The sequence below is a fragment of the Amphiura filiformis genome, chromosome 20 (assembly GCF_039555335.1).
Source record: "Amphiura filiformis chromosome 20, Afil_fr2py, whole genome shotgun sequence".
Taxonomy (NCBI): Eukaryota; Metazoa; Echinodermata; class Ophiuroidea; order Amphilepidida; family Amphiuridae; genus Amphiura; species Amphiura filiformis.
The window spans coordinates 58,493,886-58,512,638 of NC_092647.1; the positions used below are offsets into that span (position 1 = coordinate 58,493,886).

Here is an 18,753-nt window from a genome sequence, read left to right on the forward strand (position 1 = left end):
TGCAACGGCCGTGCGTATATTCGAGACTGGAGGATTTAGTCTAGTATGGATTCAAACTGGAATAGCGAATAGCTTGAGTTTGATGCTCTTTTAAAGTAGGACTATAGTGAAAAGAGTAATTTTGATACCATTCACTCGGTCGGACATCCGGGAACATTGTCCCCTTCGTCCCCTTTACACAAGCGCGCACATAGCAACCAGCTCGAGAAAGGGGAACTGCACATGCGCACACTGGTTTTACGAGGCTATTTCCCCTTTGTGACGTCAGCCCGACCAAGAAAATGCACCCTTTTGAGTTCTCCTATTTTATCCCACATCCACCATTAGTCCTACCTGGACACTTACAAACTATCTAGATTATCAAACCAAATCTGGAATTTGAACTACCCAATAGAGCACACATGGTAACATCAAATGTAGAGCGGATAATCAAAATGTCAAATTTAAATCAAACATACTTCAATTAAAGTACATTTGGAAAACAAATGTCATACAATACAAAAAACATATCATACATTGTAATTGAACATGTTTGGTCAATTGAAGCACACATTCCGACATATCAGATTCAATGAGAATTTTACGAACGCACATGTCATAAGGAACAAAAAACATACATATTGACAGGGACTGATGTACATCATAAATGTCAAAATGAGAAGTCATGAACTTCATATCAAAATCAAATATGATTCAAATTAGAGCAACACTCTGACATGACAAATGGTCGCATCTGCTGATTATTTTCCTCTTATAATACTTTTCTTTGCCACAATGCTTGTACTGTCCAGATTATATAATCTTTTTACTTGAGAAAAATACACACGCACTAGCTGAAGCACAAGATGAGATTGGCTTTCATCAGTTTTGGTCAAAATTATTATCAAACTGCGGCAAAAGAATGTATTTGACATTAATGCTTTGCCACATTGTCCTTACAGTCAGTTGCTGTGATTTACACATTTAGAATAAGTTTTAGGATTATGGTCTGGGTAAGGGCAGATCAGCTGACCAGAACAGCAGCTGCAGCAGAAAGCCTGGGTCTCATCATCAGTGTTCCTTAAACCAAGTACATGACCATCAACTGCAATTCACAGCCACCATGGGTTTTAGGATTAGAGTGTGTGTAAGAGCAAAATGGTTGAGGTTAGTGTCATTAAGGTAAAATTTACAATTTAGAGTTAAACTATCTAGAGCAAGAAATGGAAGGGACTGTCTGTTCTATTTGATTTCAATACGCCTGTATCTTTATCACATTTTCAAGGTCCCAAACCTGGTAAAAAGTTTGAAGTATCTTTCAATCTTGAAGCTTTCACCATAAGCCGAGTGGGATGGCCGGCAAGAGCCATATTTGTCCAGTTTTAGCCTCTTGTGTGTCAGCTTTATTTGTCTCAGTATTTGAGTGCAAACACCTCTTGGTCATGCTTCCATCCTACCATCCTACCAACCTTTAATGAACAAAACAATTACCTGAGCATTATCTTGTATTCAGCCAAAAGTTTACTTAATTTTAAACTCAAACCAGTCATCTCAAAGAAAAGATTCAGTTTGGAAAACAATACCTGATACTACAGAAAACTGAGATTTCTGTTAGAAGAAAAAAGAATACAAGATACTCTTTTTTGGTATAAATATTTTCCAATCATAAATGTCAAGTTCGCACACACAGACACATATCAAGCAAGCCATATGTGTTATGGAGCCATTCAAACGTTAACATCCCTGCAAATCCCTTGGATCAAAATCACTCATTGCCTACACGCAACTGATGGGATGACAATCGTAATGTGTCTCATCGGAACCGCAGTTTGGAGTCGATTTCCGTGATGTATCTTCCACAGAAAACAGAGGAAATGTCTAGTTAGCAGAGAGATTCTCCATATGGAGGATGAGTGGGTTCTTTAGGGGAAAGACCAGAGTTCATTTGAGTCCACGCTATAATGGATATGCAACAGGCATTGACAAAATATGTTACAGATCATTGAATAGTGGAATTGAACACAGCTTTGAATTGTATGTGACTGGCAAGCCAGTTTTCATCAGAGAGATAGATAATGAATATGGTATGGGCTGAAACAAAACTATTGAAACTAACAGGTCACAAAGTTCTATTGATTAAGCCTCATACTCTGGTGGTTTCATATCCATGATATATTTAAGACTTGGCATATCCACCTAGCTTTGTTATTTCCTTGAATATGAATTTCATACAATGTATATAGATAATGAATATACTATTGACAGAGACAAAACTTTTTTTAAGTGGATGAGGTAGCTCATTTTTTCAAGTTGATGAGGCAGCTCATTTTGTTGAGGTAGCTCATTTTGTTGAGGCAGCTCATTTTGATGAGGTAGCCCATTTTGTTAGGCATCGGTTAGATGCTCTTGAATGTATTATTGGATGTTTTGAATCTGTTCAGAATCGGGTATCTTTGCAATTTCTTTGGACAAGAAATGAAGTGCTCGGTTGAGTTTTCAGGTGGATTCATTCTGGTTGTGATGTTGCTATAATTTTGATGTTATATGTTTTTAATACTATATGTCACAGGTAGATCAGGGCACCCACAAATGCACACTAAGGAACTACTGATGTGGCACAAGCAATGTGTTTTACTCATCACATTGACAATTCATCTAAAACCAAAAATGCTTGTTTATTTCATCAAATTTGTGATACTTCTTTTCTAGATCTACTTGTTACCAAGTCTACAAGAACAGACTATTTAATATTACTATTTTGAATCTGATTTAATACCAGCAAATAGTGAGAGAGAATAAAAGACACAGATAGATAGGCACACAGACAGACAGACAGACACCCAGGCAGACAGACAAAGGCAAGAGAGAAGAGCAGAATGGCCACATATTATATGCAGTTTACGGCCAAGTGACCCGCCTCACACAACCCCAGTTGGGTATATTTCAAGCAGCTGCATTTCCTGTTCAGTTATTTCAAACTTTGAAACATATTGTCAATGTTTTTGAAACAGACCAATCATATAGCATGTCAAAACTTATTAACCTCAAGTAAAACCACATTTCCTAGTAAACATGTGCAGATAAAGAAACAAAGCATAGTCTCAATATCAAATTCTGACACTATCTTTATACAACACACAGTATTGTAGAGTACATTCGTGTCATAAACCTCTATTTTTTCATATCTTGCGTGATACTTTTATCAATACTTTTTACATTTGAAACTGTGAGGATTGCATGTTTTGTATTATTTATTAAAGAGAAACAAAACATATGTGTTCATAATCCAACTCCCCTGCCAAAGTCATATTTGTGAAAGCGCATTCATTATTGCATGTCTGCCATTTAGCATTCTACTTAAGGGTTAGAATTATTAGCTACATGTACCTATTGTTACAGGTTCAGTAAAGCCTAATGGATGAATGCTCACTCCGCTGTGATCAATATCTGTGTGCTTCGAGGGAAAAGTCAATGCAAATTTTTGTCACTTTAGAAGCACTCTTTTTTTAAATCAAATTGCTATAAGTTAAGAAAATAAATTGTATCGTACAGAATGTGGTATCAAAATTGACTACTTTATTTTGTAATTTAGTTTTAGTGTCTTTAAGAAATGGCTTTGTTTTAAGTGTTTGGATATTTTTTGGGCAGAGTATACTTTGTAAGCTTTGAAACTTCATAACAATTAAATTCAAGAGCTATTATCACCTCAATTTTTTGAAATAGACACACAGTTGTAAACCTGGCCATTTTAGGCTCTAAGAGGCACAAATGATATGAAGTCTTTCAGAGAGTCACCTGATACCATTTCTATCCAATGATGAAACAATGTTGATCCATATCCTTCTTGCTATTAAGTCCTATGCAATCCTTGACTCAACAATACATCTTAACTGTGCTTCATTTTCCTCCTTGACTTTTATCACTTTCAAACTTGAAAATGAAAGAGCAGCTGCTACACGCACACATACAAGTATAACATTTTCCAATTTGGTGTTAAACTTTATCTTAATTAGATGGATTACACTTCAGGAAATACCACCAGTGGTAAGCACTTAAAAAGTAACACCCTTAGAAAACCTTGACCCTGAAACCATTAATTCTAGCGCACACACAACATGAAAATGTAGAACTGTACTCATTATATCATCTCTACACAAGTCTTAGTCATCCATGTGGCAACTAGTCCACAAGGTAAGATTGTGATAGGAAGGAGTGTTGGGGAAGAGACTGTCCTCATAACCTCTTTGTTGAAATCACAGTGTTTCCTTTCTGGACTGTGTATGTTCCATAAAATCTAAACCATTTGGGAGAAAAAGACGCCCACAAATCAAGGTTCCAAAGTGATAATGTGTGCAGTATGATGTGTTGAAATTAACCATGAATACCCACACCACCCCTACAGACTCCCAACATGATGGTTTCACTTTAATGCGAGTTATTTTGGTGAGAAGAGAAATTATTGCGTACTGTTACCAACTGACATTATGTAGAGAGGGAAATAGCCTCAGATTGATATCAGTAGTTGCTTGATAATCCTAAAATAGCAGTAGTAATTGTTAAAGGTGGTATGTCTGATTCTTCTATCAAAACTACAGATTGCTTCTAACAGACAGTTCAAGGGCATAGATCATGTTAACAAGTACTATAATAGTACAGCGTATCGTCTGGATATGTTTAAATCAAGTCTTTTATGGAGGGGTATGTTGCTCAACACAGATCAGAACTAGCTATAAGGCATTTCAACTGAATCTGCCTAACAATTCAAATGCAGTAATGCAGAAAGCAGATAATTAATGACTGCCAATTCCAAAGTAAACTGAGGATCAAACAACAACCTCTTCTACCAGAATCAAAGCACTTGTGATTCATTGCCTCCACAGATTGTGTAAAGTGCCAAGACTATTATACAGGGACTGTCTTTTGGAATTTACAGGAGAGCATTAAATAGCTCTACTGGAGCATTCAAGGAGAGCTGTTTAGAGCATTTACATTAGAATGTAAGGAGAGAATAGTCAACTAAGGAGAGCTAAAAATCCAATTTAAGGAGAGCAGTAGAGAGTGATTGCTCTCACTCTCCTCAAAAGGCAATCCCTGATTATATAATTTTGATCCTAAATGATGTACTTTTCATCTTTCCTTCACATTTTTTGACAGTATTACCTGCAAGTGTCAAAGGCATTTTGCTTGCTTAATAATTCAGTTTTCAGCCATTCAAGTCTTGAAGAAACAAAATCACTTTACTACTCACTAATTTGTAACATAGACATCTGATATCCATTCACTACATATTACTGCCACAAAACACCTTTTATTTTGTGTAGAATCACCTGCAAGGTGGTCTTGAAGAATTGTTGCCTTATGGGCATATGACAACATCTTCCTTCATTCTGTCACCATTCTTTTTGGCCTTTGCACCATATGTTGTATAAGCGGATAGAATCTGTTCTTTGCTTTTGCTCACAATGCGCTATTACAGTTGAAATCCATACAGACCCATTGAAGAGATGTCCTTAATCTCCCACACAGGGTGAATGGAGTCACTCATTTGAAATTCACACTCCCTGTGTGGAAGATTAAGGTCATCTTCGTATGGGGTGTATGGATTTCAACTGGAATAGCCCAATGCTGACAACTTCATTATTCTGATCTGGCATATTGTGCTATTCCATGTATAATATCATCCTCAATGCCTTGTAGTGGATTACTATGCTATCTTAATTTCGGTTGCACAAAATGTTCAACCCAGTTGTCAAAGTTGCCTGTGTTAAATGCTAAATTCCAGCTATAGTTTGATCAGCTCGTAATAGGCGGGAATTGTTAGGCTTTTACGTCTATGCAAGAAAGTAGACCCACGTTAAGAGTGCTATTAGTTGATTGTTTGGTCTATAGTATATGACTTGAATTAATAATATGTGATGCTTCTAGCGAGATGTCACAAGACAATTCTCAAAATAAAATATTTTGATATTAATCCGCGATGTTACAAGTCCCACCGATTACGAGCTGATCAAAGTATATAATGTGACAAATTTGATTCCGGTTAGATTTCATACACTTCCAACCCAATCAGGGAGATCTTGTTTGCAATTCCAAATATTTTCAGCACCTTTTATACTGTTTATGGATACAAATTGGATAAATATGGAGTGGGATGACTGTTGAAATTGATCGAAATTCCAAATTCCTCCATTGAAGCAGGAAACTGTTGATCTGAAATGGATTAGACCTTTTGTATTTTACCAATAAACTCAGAAATATATACTTCATAAATTGTATTTGGGTGCCTAGAAACAAATCAACAAATATTGACATGATGAAGTCAGTACAGGTAGTCTGTTCATACCTTTAGACAATCAACAACAAAAAAGCGCAATGATTTATAGTGTGCTACGCACAGGCATAACGCCTAGACGTTGACCCACAAGCCTCAGCACTTTACAAAACAAAATCTGTTTCTTAAACCTATTAATCAGAAGTTTTTGTGATATCTTATTATTATTTGAAGTCTTAAACAATTATGTATGTGTCCCTTTAAGTTTGTAATGTTAATTGTCACACAGCTTAATCTTCATAGCAATTGACTAAGGGCAATCATGAATGAAACATATCATTTGCATAAAGTCCACAAAATGCTATTCTGCAAACGCTATGCAGGATACAAATTACAATTAATTAACATTGACAAAACTTTGAACTGCTTGATTGAATCTGATTTAATTTGTTTCAAATGTGCTGCTATTCTAAGCACATATCACCACTTTTACGCAAAATGGAATCTGACAAAAATAACCTGTGAAACACAATGTGTACCATTTCGTAGCGATTACAAATAATGAGGTCTATCATCAGGACATTAGTGTGTCATGCCTGCACCCATGCAACATTCAGTAACACAGTTTAGCTAACTAACGATGTTGCTATTATGAGTCACAGTGCAAGGGGGGTAAATTGTGGAACCTTCTGAACCATTGAGCTATGTAAGTTCAAATTAAACTGATGTGGGCAGTGTTCGAATTAGCACATGATCACATGCATGTATGCATGCAAATATTGGTTTGTACATGTCACTTTCCAACATTTTCTGGTATGTTTAACCTTTTTTAAAAAATTACTTACTGTAGTAAAACCGGAAAGGGAAAAGACAAAATACTGAAAATAGTCAGTAATCACCAATCATACCTGCACCATGTGTAGAGCATGGACAATATTTGCAGTTTAATTCAACCCATTCCCCACCCCAACATAACTGCATATTGGCTCATAAAATTTGTCACTTTCTTTGTGCAAAAGTATGTGCATGTAACATTTCACTGGTGCATGTAACATTTCACTGGTGCATGTAGAGATTCTGAACGACATGCACAAGTGCATGCAATTTTTTTCCTAATTTGAACACTGACTGTAGGTGTCAAAATGTTTCAAATCTTCTCTATTGCTTTTCAAATCTTTGACCTCTTCAAACCTACCTAATTACGGAGAGGCATTCCTTTTGGAAACTTTGGAAGACTTGAACTTAATAAGCCACACAGGGAGGGTGCTTTTCAAATGGGGTTACCTGTATGGGTGACTCTATTTGATGTGTGGGAGATTAAGGTCATGTCTTCTATTGTGTGTATGAATTTCACACAAAATACACCACTATTTCAATAACCTCTCAAACCTTTATGAACTATTCAAACCTATCTCCATAGGCCTTGCAAACCTGTCTATGTAACCAACTACATGAATGAACTGACTCAAGGACAGACAGGCATACAGGCAGACATATACATGTATACACGCTACTCCTCACCGTTGCATACATCCTTGCGTGTAGCGTTATCCCGTAAGACTCTCCACGCTAACTCAAGCGGTTTATATCTCCACATGATAAAATCCCTCCCAACACACCAGGGACACAGAACCCCATCAGTCACACTTTCATGGTTGTATTATCTCAATAGCCCAGAATCACAGACCAAAACCAATGTGTCGAGTGAATTCAAAATTCCAACAAAGTATTGATGTTTACAATCTACTATCAAACCCAAAGGGTATTTTTGACCTTTACTGAGATTTATTTTGCTATGTTTTACTTCATTAAATTCATCCCAATATTGCAACAGCTACAAGTCAAGTTACGTTAGAGCTACCAGAACTAGAATTTCACGGTTCTTGGGTTGCACGGTTCTCGATGCAAAGCGTCAGCTGCAATGCCACCACCACCTTGACATGCATCATTTTAACCAGGGTGATATCATTAGTAGCTGGGAGCAATTTTTTAAAATCCAATTCAAAAGAAAAACATTGCAAATAAATTATGCAAATGCACTACCAAATGTCCAAATTAACATATTTATCGACAAAAACCTAGTAGAATTTGAAAACCTAGAATCCAATTTGCTGGAGTAATTTAACTCAAAACTTGAACTAAGAATGTTTGGGCGATGGCCGTCAATGTGAGGTAGAAAACCCCATGTGTTACAATCGGTCCACAATCTGGTCACGCACCTTTAACTAGGTTTTACTGAATTGAAATGAGGACATTTCAAGTTCACTTTGTTTGACGCGCTATAATAATTTCTTTTATTTCTCAATACCAGAATTATCAACAAAATATATCATGCAATTTAATGATGAAGTCATCAAGTACATTAATTTGTCTCACTTAATCTGTTTTTTTTTAAATATTTTCCTCACATTTTATTATATACACATTAAGATAAAATCTTTAAAAAAAAGCTTAAGTTTTTTGGGTTTTTCAAACTGCTACAAATATCACGATGCTGGACATGCATCATACGTGCCAAAACATTCCCAACTTCACATGCAAAAATAAAAACAAAACAATTCTATGTATAGTTTCCATTAATTCAAAAAAAAAAAAAGCAAATTTAATCAAACGAATATCCCATGGCAATTCCCTTCAGGCTTCCCCATACAATCCATATTAGCAACATCTTTTAACACATGAACAGATTTGCGCATCCAATTGCGATAAGAATCTTGTTAGGCTCCACCTAACTGATGTTCTCTGCGCTGATTATAAGCTTGATAATAAAAGCGTGTCTCTCATCACACGTTATTGTTTGATTTTACGCATTTAGAGGCTCCACTGAGTAACATTTTCACAATGTCACAAGATCAGGAACAGTGATTATGGTAATCTTATGAAAATATCAGCCTGAGATGTGTTAGTGCACTTCCAAAGAATGGTGTCATTATTGATTAGCATACTACGCTTGAACTAGGCACTTCTTGATCATGTGTTTGATCAAAACTTGTTTTGTGTATGACGTCATACCAAGACCAACTATTGTTTAAGTCATGATTCATTGACAAATATTTTATTACAAATATTTCATTAACAAATATTTCTTTAGTATTAAAAAGGTGCATGCTACTATTATGTTTTAAATATACTGTAATTAGTTTCAAGCTAATGAGTATCATCTACTAAGTCCCCTCCTCAACAAATTACACTTTCAAACTCATAACGTATGGTCTAGTCAGTCCCTCCTAACAATTAAACTATATTGTGTTTTACTATACAAACTGCGTAAATATATTCATAATTCTTTATCTTATGTTTGATCAAAATTTGTTTTGTGTATGACGTCACACACCAAGAGAACTGTTATGTTGAAGTCATGATTCATTGACAATATTTCTATAGTAAAAAAAAGATTTTGCATGCTACTATCTTGTTGTAACTGTCTTGTAATTATACATTTAAACTCATGAGTATGGTCTAGTCAGTCCTCTCCTCAACTAACTTTATTGTGTTTTGGATCAAACTGCGCACAGGTGCAAAATTACATAACAGTTCGAAATCTTATATTTGATCAAAATTTGTTTTGTGTATGACGCCACACCAAGAGAACTATTAAGATGAAGTTGTGATTCATTGAAAAAAATGTCTGTTGTTAAAAAATATTGCATGCTATCTTGCGTATGGTATAGTAAGGCCCCTTGTTAACAAAATTCAATGTCTTTTGGTATCTAACTGCATAAAGGTTAAAAATGTTGACCTCAGTCTTGTTTGTTTGTTTGTTTGTTTTATTTCATCTTTTGCCAGGGTTACTCATTCAGTGGATGTTTTAAGGCATCCTCTGTTCTTCCATGAGGCCCAGGGAATGGGCTAATCCAGTTGAAATCCACACTCCCTGTGTGGAAGATTAAGGAGATGTGTTCCATAGGAATATGGATTTCAACTGGAGTAGCCCAATTCCACTACCAACTCTGCAAACATGTACCTTTTTGTTTGAGATGTCTATATTGTCCTAAAAGTTGCAGTGAAATGTTCTAGTATTGAATCTATTGTCTGCAAACCATGTTTATTGCAGATATCAGCATGGGTGTTAGCTCAACTCAATTAACTATGGAGTGATCTAGAGAAGTTTAACTATATCATATGATATTGTATTTGAATTCAAACAGTTGCCTAATTTCATCCAAGTTACAAGTTCTTTGAACACTGTTGAGTGACCACGCATTACAGTTTTAAGAAACTGTTATTAGCTCTGAAAACTCAAAAGCATGTATTGCTGTCTCGCAATAATGCTCAATGAACTCTAGCATTGTAAGACTATCCACATCAGATCTAGATCAATAATGGTAATGTAATCCAGATCTAATCTGGATTAGGTCATTGCTTTTATGGATGCCAAATAACCTACACTGATCTACATTGGTCCACAATGATTCAGATTCATCTGGAACCACTTACACCATATGGATTGACCCAGCATCCATCGGTTTATATCAGCAACAATCTTCAGGTTGTCCACGTGTCATCTTCTTTCTTCAGGTAGGCTCCTTGTAAAGTGGTATCATTCAAAGATGGGTGCTGACCTTTTAAAATGTAATATTCAATACACTATGCATAGGCATGTATTGAATAGAATACAGGTTATAGGTCAAGACCCATCTCATCTTGAATCCACTTTAACATGCATTACATGCTGCATGCATGCTGGTTAGTGTTATTAACACATTGCATGCTGAAACAACCTTGGATGTCTTCAGTTAGAGTGACTGGTGAGTTGATAGGATTATAACTCCCTGTCACCATGCTTGAGACATGAATGCTCTTCGGCATGCATTGTGTTATATTTTTACTCATGGAATTATCACTCTCAAGCATTGTATGGGATAATGAATGAAAAATAGAACAAGTAAAGGATAGCTTAACCATGTGTATCTCAGAAATGATACATAAAGGAGTTGGTCCAGATATTCTTTGTAATTACAAGAAATTCTCCATTCTTTACCATACCATGTTTTTAAGGATGACAATTCCATTGAGAATCGGAGTTAGTAGATACAGAAGTGTATAAGCTACAAACATGGATTAAACCAACTATGCAACTTTATACATGTAGCAATTACATTAGTTTTATGATTGGTTTGCCTATCTTTGTAGCTTATACCCTTTCTGATAGCATACTCCTTGCATGCAGGTACCCACCTTAATATTTGACTGACAGCGTCATAAAGACAATTCAATACACTGACTAGTATAAGTTCATTCTCCTGTGAGCTGCCTACGACATAGAAGAACAGGTCCACGTTACTGCGATATACACAGGTTAGGCCATCCAGCATTATGATCTCAGCTGCAAAAGATACGACAAGAGAAGAGCATAATATGAATGAACAAGCATGTAACCAAACTTGGTACACATTGTTTATATTGGAAAATTTGTTTCTATTTTCTGCAATATCATACCTGAAAACAACATAACAACAAATTATGTTGAGAAAGATAGAAAAGAGAAGAGTGCAATTATGAATGGGTTGAACAAGCATGTAAGCAAACTTGGTACATATTATTGTTTATATTGGAAAATTTGTTTCTATTTTCTGCAATATCATACCTGAAAACAACATAACAACAAATTAATACTGCATGCAGAGACGTAGCTAGGATAATTTTAGTGCTAGGTGGCATTTGATGAAAATCTTGCATATTTGGCAATTTTCTGCCAAAATAGACCAAATTCTTGCCTAATCCAATAAAAAATTTTGTGCAATTTTGGACTCTGAGTGGTGGACTCCAGTACCAAAATTGCAGCTGAGTGGTGGGCTCCAAAACTGAGTGGTAGGCTCTGCCGCCCACCACCACCCACTGTAGCTACATCACTGACTGCATGTGAAATAATCAAGTATAATTTGTCACTAAAATATATTATGTTTAGATATATGAACAAAAGAAGAGTTCTTGACAATTGCTTTATAGTTGCTTGTGTTCTGCAAAATAACAGACGCGTATCCAGGAATTTGTAGACTGGGGCGAAAATGACATCAAATACAATACGGCCACGAAGCGGACATCCTGGAGCGCTTGCACGACGTATGGGGGTGTCTGAGGGGTAAAGTGGGAAACTTTTACAAGACCCAAGATTATTCAATTATTAGACAAAAACTATTTTTGCTTAACAACTGACTCATTCTGTAGTGATGGTTGCAATTGGTACAATTTTGTACAAGTTATTTGATATGGGGAATTAGCATTGTCTAGATGTGTGTCCCTGATTTGATGTTCTAGGATTTGATAATCAGTTTTAAAAGAGGTGGGGAGGCATAAGGAAGTTTAGTCTAGAGTTCAAATATTTTCTTGTGTATTTTGTGGTTTGCTAAACAACTATCTAATTCTGAGTGTCATACCATGGTATCAAAATAGTCAATGCACTTTTATATGGCCTTATTAGGATCAGACATCTGATAAGTCTCAACTATGTATCAAACAGCAAACATACTATTCAAATTAATATTCAGTGGGACAAAATCAAGAAGGTCATAAGTGCTTTATTATGATTATTCTCTAAAGGACCCTACAGACAGTTGATGTAATATTTAACATATCTATGTTATTTAGTCTATTCTCATTCTATTTCCAGTAATGTTTTTAAACAGTAAACATATAACTTAAAAGTTCTAACAAATGTTTGATTATATCAAATCTATATTATAAATAACATAGATATCAAGATATGTTACATCAAATATTTTATGTCAAATACTTGGAGTCTGTAGCACCCTTAACAACCTTCTAGCATTTAGATTAAACCATTGAAGTTTTCCTTTGAATTTGTTGATTAATCGTTAAAGTTGTGATTCCCCAATGGTTGGAAGTAGGTGTTTTTCAATTTCCGAAGTTGACTAAATTTCCCTGTTCTTTTCTTTTCAGGACATTTCCTTCAATAGAAAGTATAGATGGTCCAATGATTATCATCAAATGAGTATATTTCCTTCAATAAAAAGTATAATGGGCCAAAGAGCATCATCAAAGATCAGGGATGAAAACAAGCACTGACCTAATTTCCTGAAACTGCTTTAACACTTGTGAAAATGTATATTTCCCTATACTTTGTACAACAGGGAAGATCCAAGCAAATCAGGAAATTTCCTGAAGATTTACATCCCTGAAAGATGTACCAAAATCAAAACAAACTTGTTTCTCAACGTAACAAATGTCACTGGCAGTTTCATTTCCTAATGTTTACTACTTTCACAACTAAGGGAAATTCTTCGAAAATGTTAGTAAACACTGCTATATACTACAAACGAACCTTGGGTACAGTCTTGGGGAATCCCTCCCTATAGCAGTGCTCTATGAAAATCCTGGTAGGCACTACATACGTAAGGCCAAGAAAAAAATTGTTTGTTTGTCCGACCGAACAACCCAAGTTATTGAGCCAACCCAAAAAGAAATTTTACATTCTTTTTACTTTACCATAAAAATTACAAAAATCAGAGCCAAATCAAAAAAATGTCCTATCCCAAATGACTAATTCCCACATTGGTGGGTGCCTAGAAGTCTTTCTGCTGGGCATGAAATACATTCAGAGATATTTAGCATTCCAAATGTATTAAAATTTGCATAATTGCATAATTAATGTGCTAATATGCATGTTAATTATTTATGTAAATTAGAGGATGGCGAGACTATATAATAAATGAGAACATAATAAAAACACTATTTTACTATAGTCGCGAGAGTTTGCGTAGTTACTTCTACAGTGTTGTAAGGAATTTAGATGATCAAATTTTGACCGAAAGAGTTTCATCCTAAAAATAAATCAATTTAAAAAAATTTGACCAACCACCAAGCCTGTCTTCTAAAGTGACATCAAGAACAGCCAAACAACTTTTTTATGGCCTACGCACATCATATCTGTTAGCAATGTACTATCGCTATCGGTACTCCTATCATAACTAAATTGTAATTATTGGTTTACCGCAACTAGCTCATTGGGAAAACCCCTTCAACTGGTCTTCCTTGTGTTTGTTTTGATTTGAGTACACAACTAATGACTATCTCAGACTTCAAGGTCAATGGTTTCAGCCTTTTCCTGATTTTGACAACACACAAGGGTATGGTACAAGTTAACATTCAGGACATATCAATAGAGTAGCATTTTTTCACAACAAACTAACCAAACTTCCGTCTATTTATAACCTATTAGGTCTAATGATGACTATTATGATCATTGCCATTTATAGAATATCTTCTTTAACCATAATGCTTTTTTTTACTCCAAAACACTCAATATATTACAAACAAACAAATAAAATTCCCATATAATGGTTAAAAAAGGCCAAGTGCTGGGCCACCTGTGACAATCAGGCAGTTGCAAATAATTACAAATTGATCTTGCTCTTGGAAAATCACTTTTAATATACCAGTTATCAATAGCGGTGTTCTATGTTTAATCCATGTGGCATGTTGTATAAGACCACTGCATACATAAGGACAACATAACCCGGGAACATAACTGTTCATCAATTTATTCATCGCACAGACGCACACCCATCGTAAATATTGGTTCACCACAACTAGCTCATTGGGGAAACCCCTTGACCTGGACTTCCTTGTGTCTTGTTTTGATTTGAGTACACAATTAATGATTATTTCAGACTTCATGGTCAATGTTGAGGTCTTTTCCTGATTTTGACGTAATAAACAAAGGTATATGGCACTTATATGTAGGTCAAATTAGTAGTATTTTCCACGAACTAACCAAGGGTTTGTTATTTATAACATAATTAGGTCATTTATGGAGCATCTTCTTGAGTCAACATAATGTGTGTTAATCCAAAAAGTACAGGATACAGCACAAAAATAAGATTTACACCCATATATGGTAAAAATAAAAAGTTGGGAGCGGCCGCTTGTTGCCAAGGATTTTTAGGGTACTATCATGAGCGTCTCTTTGTAGGTGGATACTGCACTTCATGAGTTGCTGTTGTTATTATTAAATTATTTATTAGGCCCTATTATCTGTTTTAGAGTTATTAGAGAACTCCAGCTAGTGGATACCCAGATACTTAGGTTCCAGTTGTGGGAAAGGTTTCGTTTAGGAAGTTACCTAAAAGTTTCCCAGTATCTACCAAATTATGTTACTCAAAAGATTCTCAAAACTTTTGAAGGGATTACCCACTGTTTACATGCTTTTATCTATAACTGACAAATCTGAAAAGCATTCACCAAATGGTATACACTTTTTTGTTTCATGTTTTAGGTCAAGCTTAACAAATTATTTTTTGAAGGTGGTGCACACATGTTTTTCATGTTAGCATTGCAAACTAAGACCCCGTTTACACAGAGCTTAAAGTTGATTTTAGTCAAATTTGAACTCGACTTCATTTTTGTGTAAACAGGGTCACTGCGTTTTGAACTCAATTTCAGAAGTGGACTTCTAATGATGACCCAGAGCAACATTAATTTGTCCAATTCAAACTCAACTTCAACCTCGACTTTTTCAGTGTAAACGAACACACAATTAGAACTCAAATTAGACTTCATAATCATGATTATTTAAAGCATGAGCAAATGATATCGTAAAAGTTGAATTCACAATTTATTTTTAAGTTGACTAACTGTGTAAACACTCCATAAACAAAGCTAATTCTTAGTCGCAATCTGAAATTGATGTCGCAATTGAAGTCAACTTTTCTGTGTGTAAACAGGTCTATTTTGACCTTTCTCCTCTATGTACTCATATCAGGTGTTGTGTTCTATTTCTACCTGTTTGTATTGATTGATACGCTTATTTGACTCAGTCAATGGTCAGACAGAGGAAGGGGCAACAATCAGGGGGAGAAAGGGTGGGGAAGCAGAAAGGGATATGATTTGTAGGCTGTACTGCTACTCTTGTCACCAATTGTGTCAAGAAATTAATAGCATTTGTTTGGGAATGCTTGTTGAAATACGACAAGCTTTGGTTAAAAGTTTAGTTTCAATCTTTCTAGGCTGGACTGTTTGTTATTCTTGTCACCAATTGTGTCAAGAATTTAATAGCATTTGTTTGGGAATGCTTGTTGAAATATGGCAAGCTTTAGTCAAAAGTTTAGTTTCAATCTTTCTAGGCTGGACTGCTACTATTGCCACCAATTGTGTCAAGAATTTAATAGCATTTGTTTGGGAATGCTTGATGAAATACAGCAAGCTTTAATTAAAAGTTTAGTTTCAATCTTTCTTTCTTTGTTTCAAGTGCTATATCAAACCGCTTTTAACAAGTTCTACAAGCAGGGGTGTCCCAATAAAAGAAAAAACCTAGCGGCACCCACATTTTCACATTTAGACAAATCAATTATGAATTAATCAATCAATCAATCATATTGGCCAGACCAATGAATTTAATTTAATTACTTGAATGTCATAATCGTACAACATACTCCTTCCAGTGTTAGAGGAAAACTAATTGAGACAGACTCCTTGAAATAAAAATGGCATCGTAAAAGGTTCCGCCAAATATATACAGGGTTTAAATGTAGTTAAATGTAAAGCAATATATTTGTTCTCTTGCTTTATTATTATGAGCAGGAAAGTTGAGTGTTATTTGATAAAGTTGTCATAATTCAGTGCTAAAGCTAAATACCAGTTCATGCCTCTCTCCTTTTAAATTTATATTGTATGTTGCACTGTTTTCATAACAAGCGCCCAAAATTTCAGTGAGCCTCGCTTGCCTGAGGGTAAGTTGTCCATGCATTATCCATAAAGTCACTCCTAAATGGACAGTAGCCTTATCACCAAGCTTGAATTACATCCAGAATTGCATCACATGAATTCTGTCAGGCCAATGAAGTACAGGGTGGGTAGAAAAAAAAAACTTTTGACAATAATTTTATAATAATATGTTTTGACCTACTTTCCAGAATTATTCCATTTTTTGTATTTACATATCATTTAAGTATAGACCTTCAAGCATAAATGGTGATAAAATCTAAGACAGATAATCACAAGAATATTAAGGCTATTATGCTCATTTGAATGAAATGATATAAACCCATCTTGTTCACAGGTAATACATTGCAAACTTCTTAGAGAATAAGCGATAGGAATTTTTATTTTGCCTATCCTCTACCGTGTGATAGGCGACAGGCAGGTCCAATATTTTGAGTAGTGGATGCGGCGCAGCGGTATCCACTACGATAAAAATATTGGACCTGCCTGTCGTCTATCATAGGTAGAGGATAGGCAAAATAAAAATTCCTATCGTTTATTCTCATTCTTAGTCAGTTAAATATTATTTTAATAACTGTAAACAATTTTTTAAAGCAAAAACTAAGTTACCGTCATAAAAACTCCCTCATTATAAAATGAACGAAACTTGTTTACAACTTTACAACTGTTTGCGGCGTACTGCTAGCGTTCGCGTATTCGCACTAGTCTACGCATCCAGCGTGATACATACGCGCATCTCTACACGCGTGTTACGGATTATCAAGGCGCATGATGGCGTGGGGTCGTCTACGGCCTGATAGACGGCACCCAAAATCATGCGATTGTCCAATCAGAAATGTGTCTCTGAACTAGACCACTCCCACTGACTAAGAATTCTATATAACTGCTGACACATCTGTTCCAGATATTTAGATCTACATTTAGAGCAACAAACACCATCTCTCGAATGCTGAATTACTGCACTATATCATAGATGGAACACATAAAATATACAAATGCAGGTTTGAACTAACCATACAGTCCACTTTTTCTTTGTCTTTGTGTTTTTTCCTATATATTTTTTTTCCAAACATGCATAAAGATCTACAGTTTAATAACATAAATTAGTAGATCTACCTTGCTGTCAAATGTGGTTTTCCTTTTTTGTTGTTTTTGAACCACCCTGTTCCATTTTCCTGTTAAAAGCAATCAGCTACTCTGTCCAAGCTACCTGTCCAGGCACCTTGCTAGCTACATCCGTGTATGCTACATCCTTTTATACAGGTAAACACTATCAATTTCTATGTCAATTCAGGATGTGGCAAATGTATAGGTCCCAAAAATGGTAGTAAGACTGCCTTACAAGTGTTCTCAAATAGGTCATATTGAGAAAAACAAATAAAATGTGGGTGGAATAGCATGTTTATCAGTAAATAAATCTGATTTCAACTGCTCTAATTGTTTAAAAACTCAGAGTGAATGCAGGATGTGGCAAGATAGTGAAAGTTCATCATCAAAGTCACTGACACAAAGATCCCAAACATGGTAGTAAGTCAGCCTTATATGTAGTTTAAAAATGGTCCCATTGATAACAAGTTCCTATTGATAACAAATATCTCAAACCACAGTACATGAAAAGGGTAAAAGGTGGAAAAGTCAAAAAGGTGGGTGGCAGACATGTGGCCGGCAGACATGTGGCCAGAATTTTTTGTGGGGGTGTGGATTTTTCAAATGCAGACCTCTTCAAAAGAAATCTTCACTCTGGCCAAGAGTACACCTTTACCCCCTCTGCAATTCATTTTTTTACAAATTTTATAGAAAAATCAGGATTTGGGGTATATTTA

The 18,753-nt window shown here is 35.5% G+C and overlaps 1 protein-coding gene across 5 annotated transcripts in view; it reads right to left on the minus strand.

Moving 5' to 3' along the window:
* Positions 1 to 18,753, minus strand: part of LOC140142117 (coatomer subunit zeta-1-like) — a 257,967-nt gene that overhangs the window by 204,306 nt on the left and 34,908 nt on the right. For all 5 annotated transcript variants that reach the window (XM_072164083.1, XM_072164081.1, XM_072164082.1 and 2 more), the window contains exon 4: positions 11,429 to 11,576. In XM_072164083.1, coding sequence (XP_072020184.1) covers positions 11,429 to 11,576 — 148 coding nt within the window. The remainder of the gene's footprint in view (positions 1 to 11,428; positions 11,577 to 18,753) is intronic.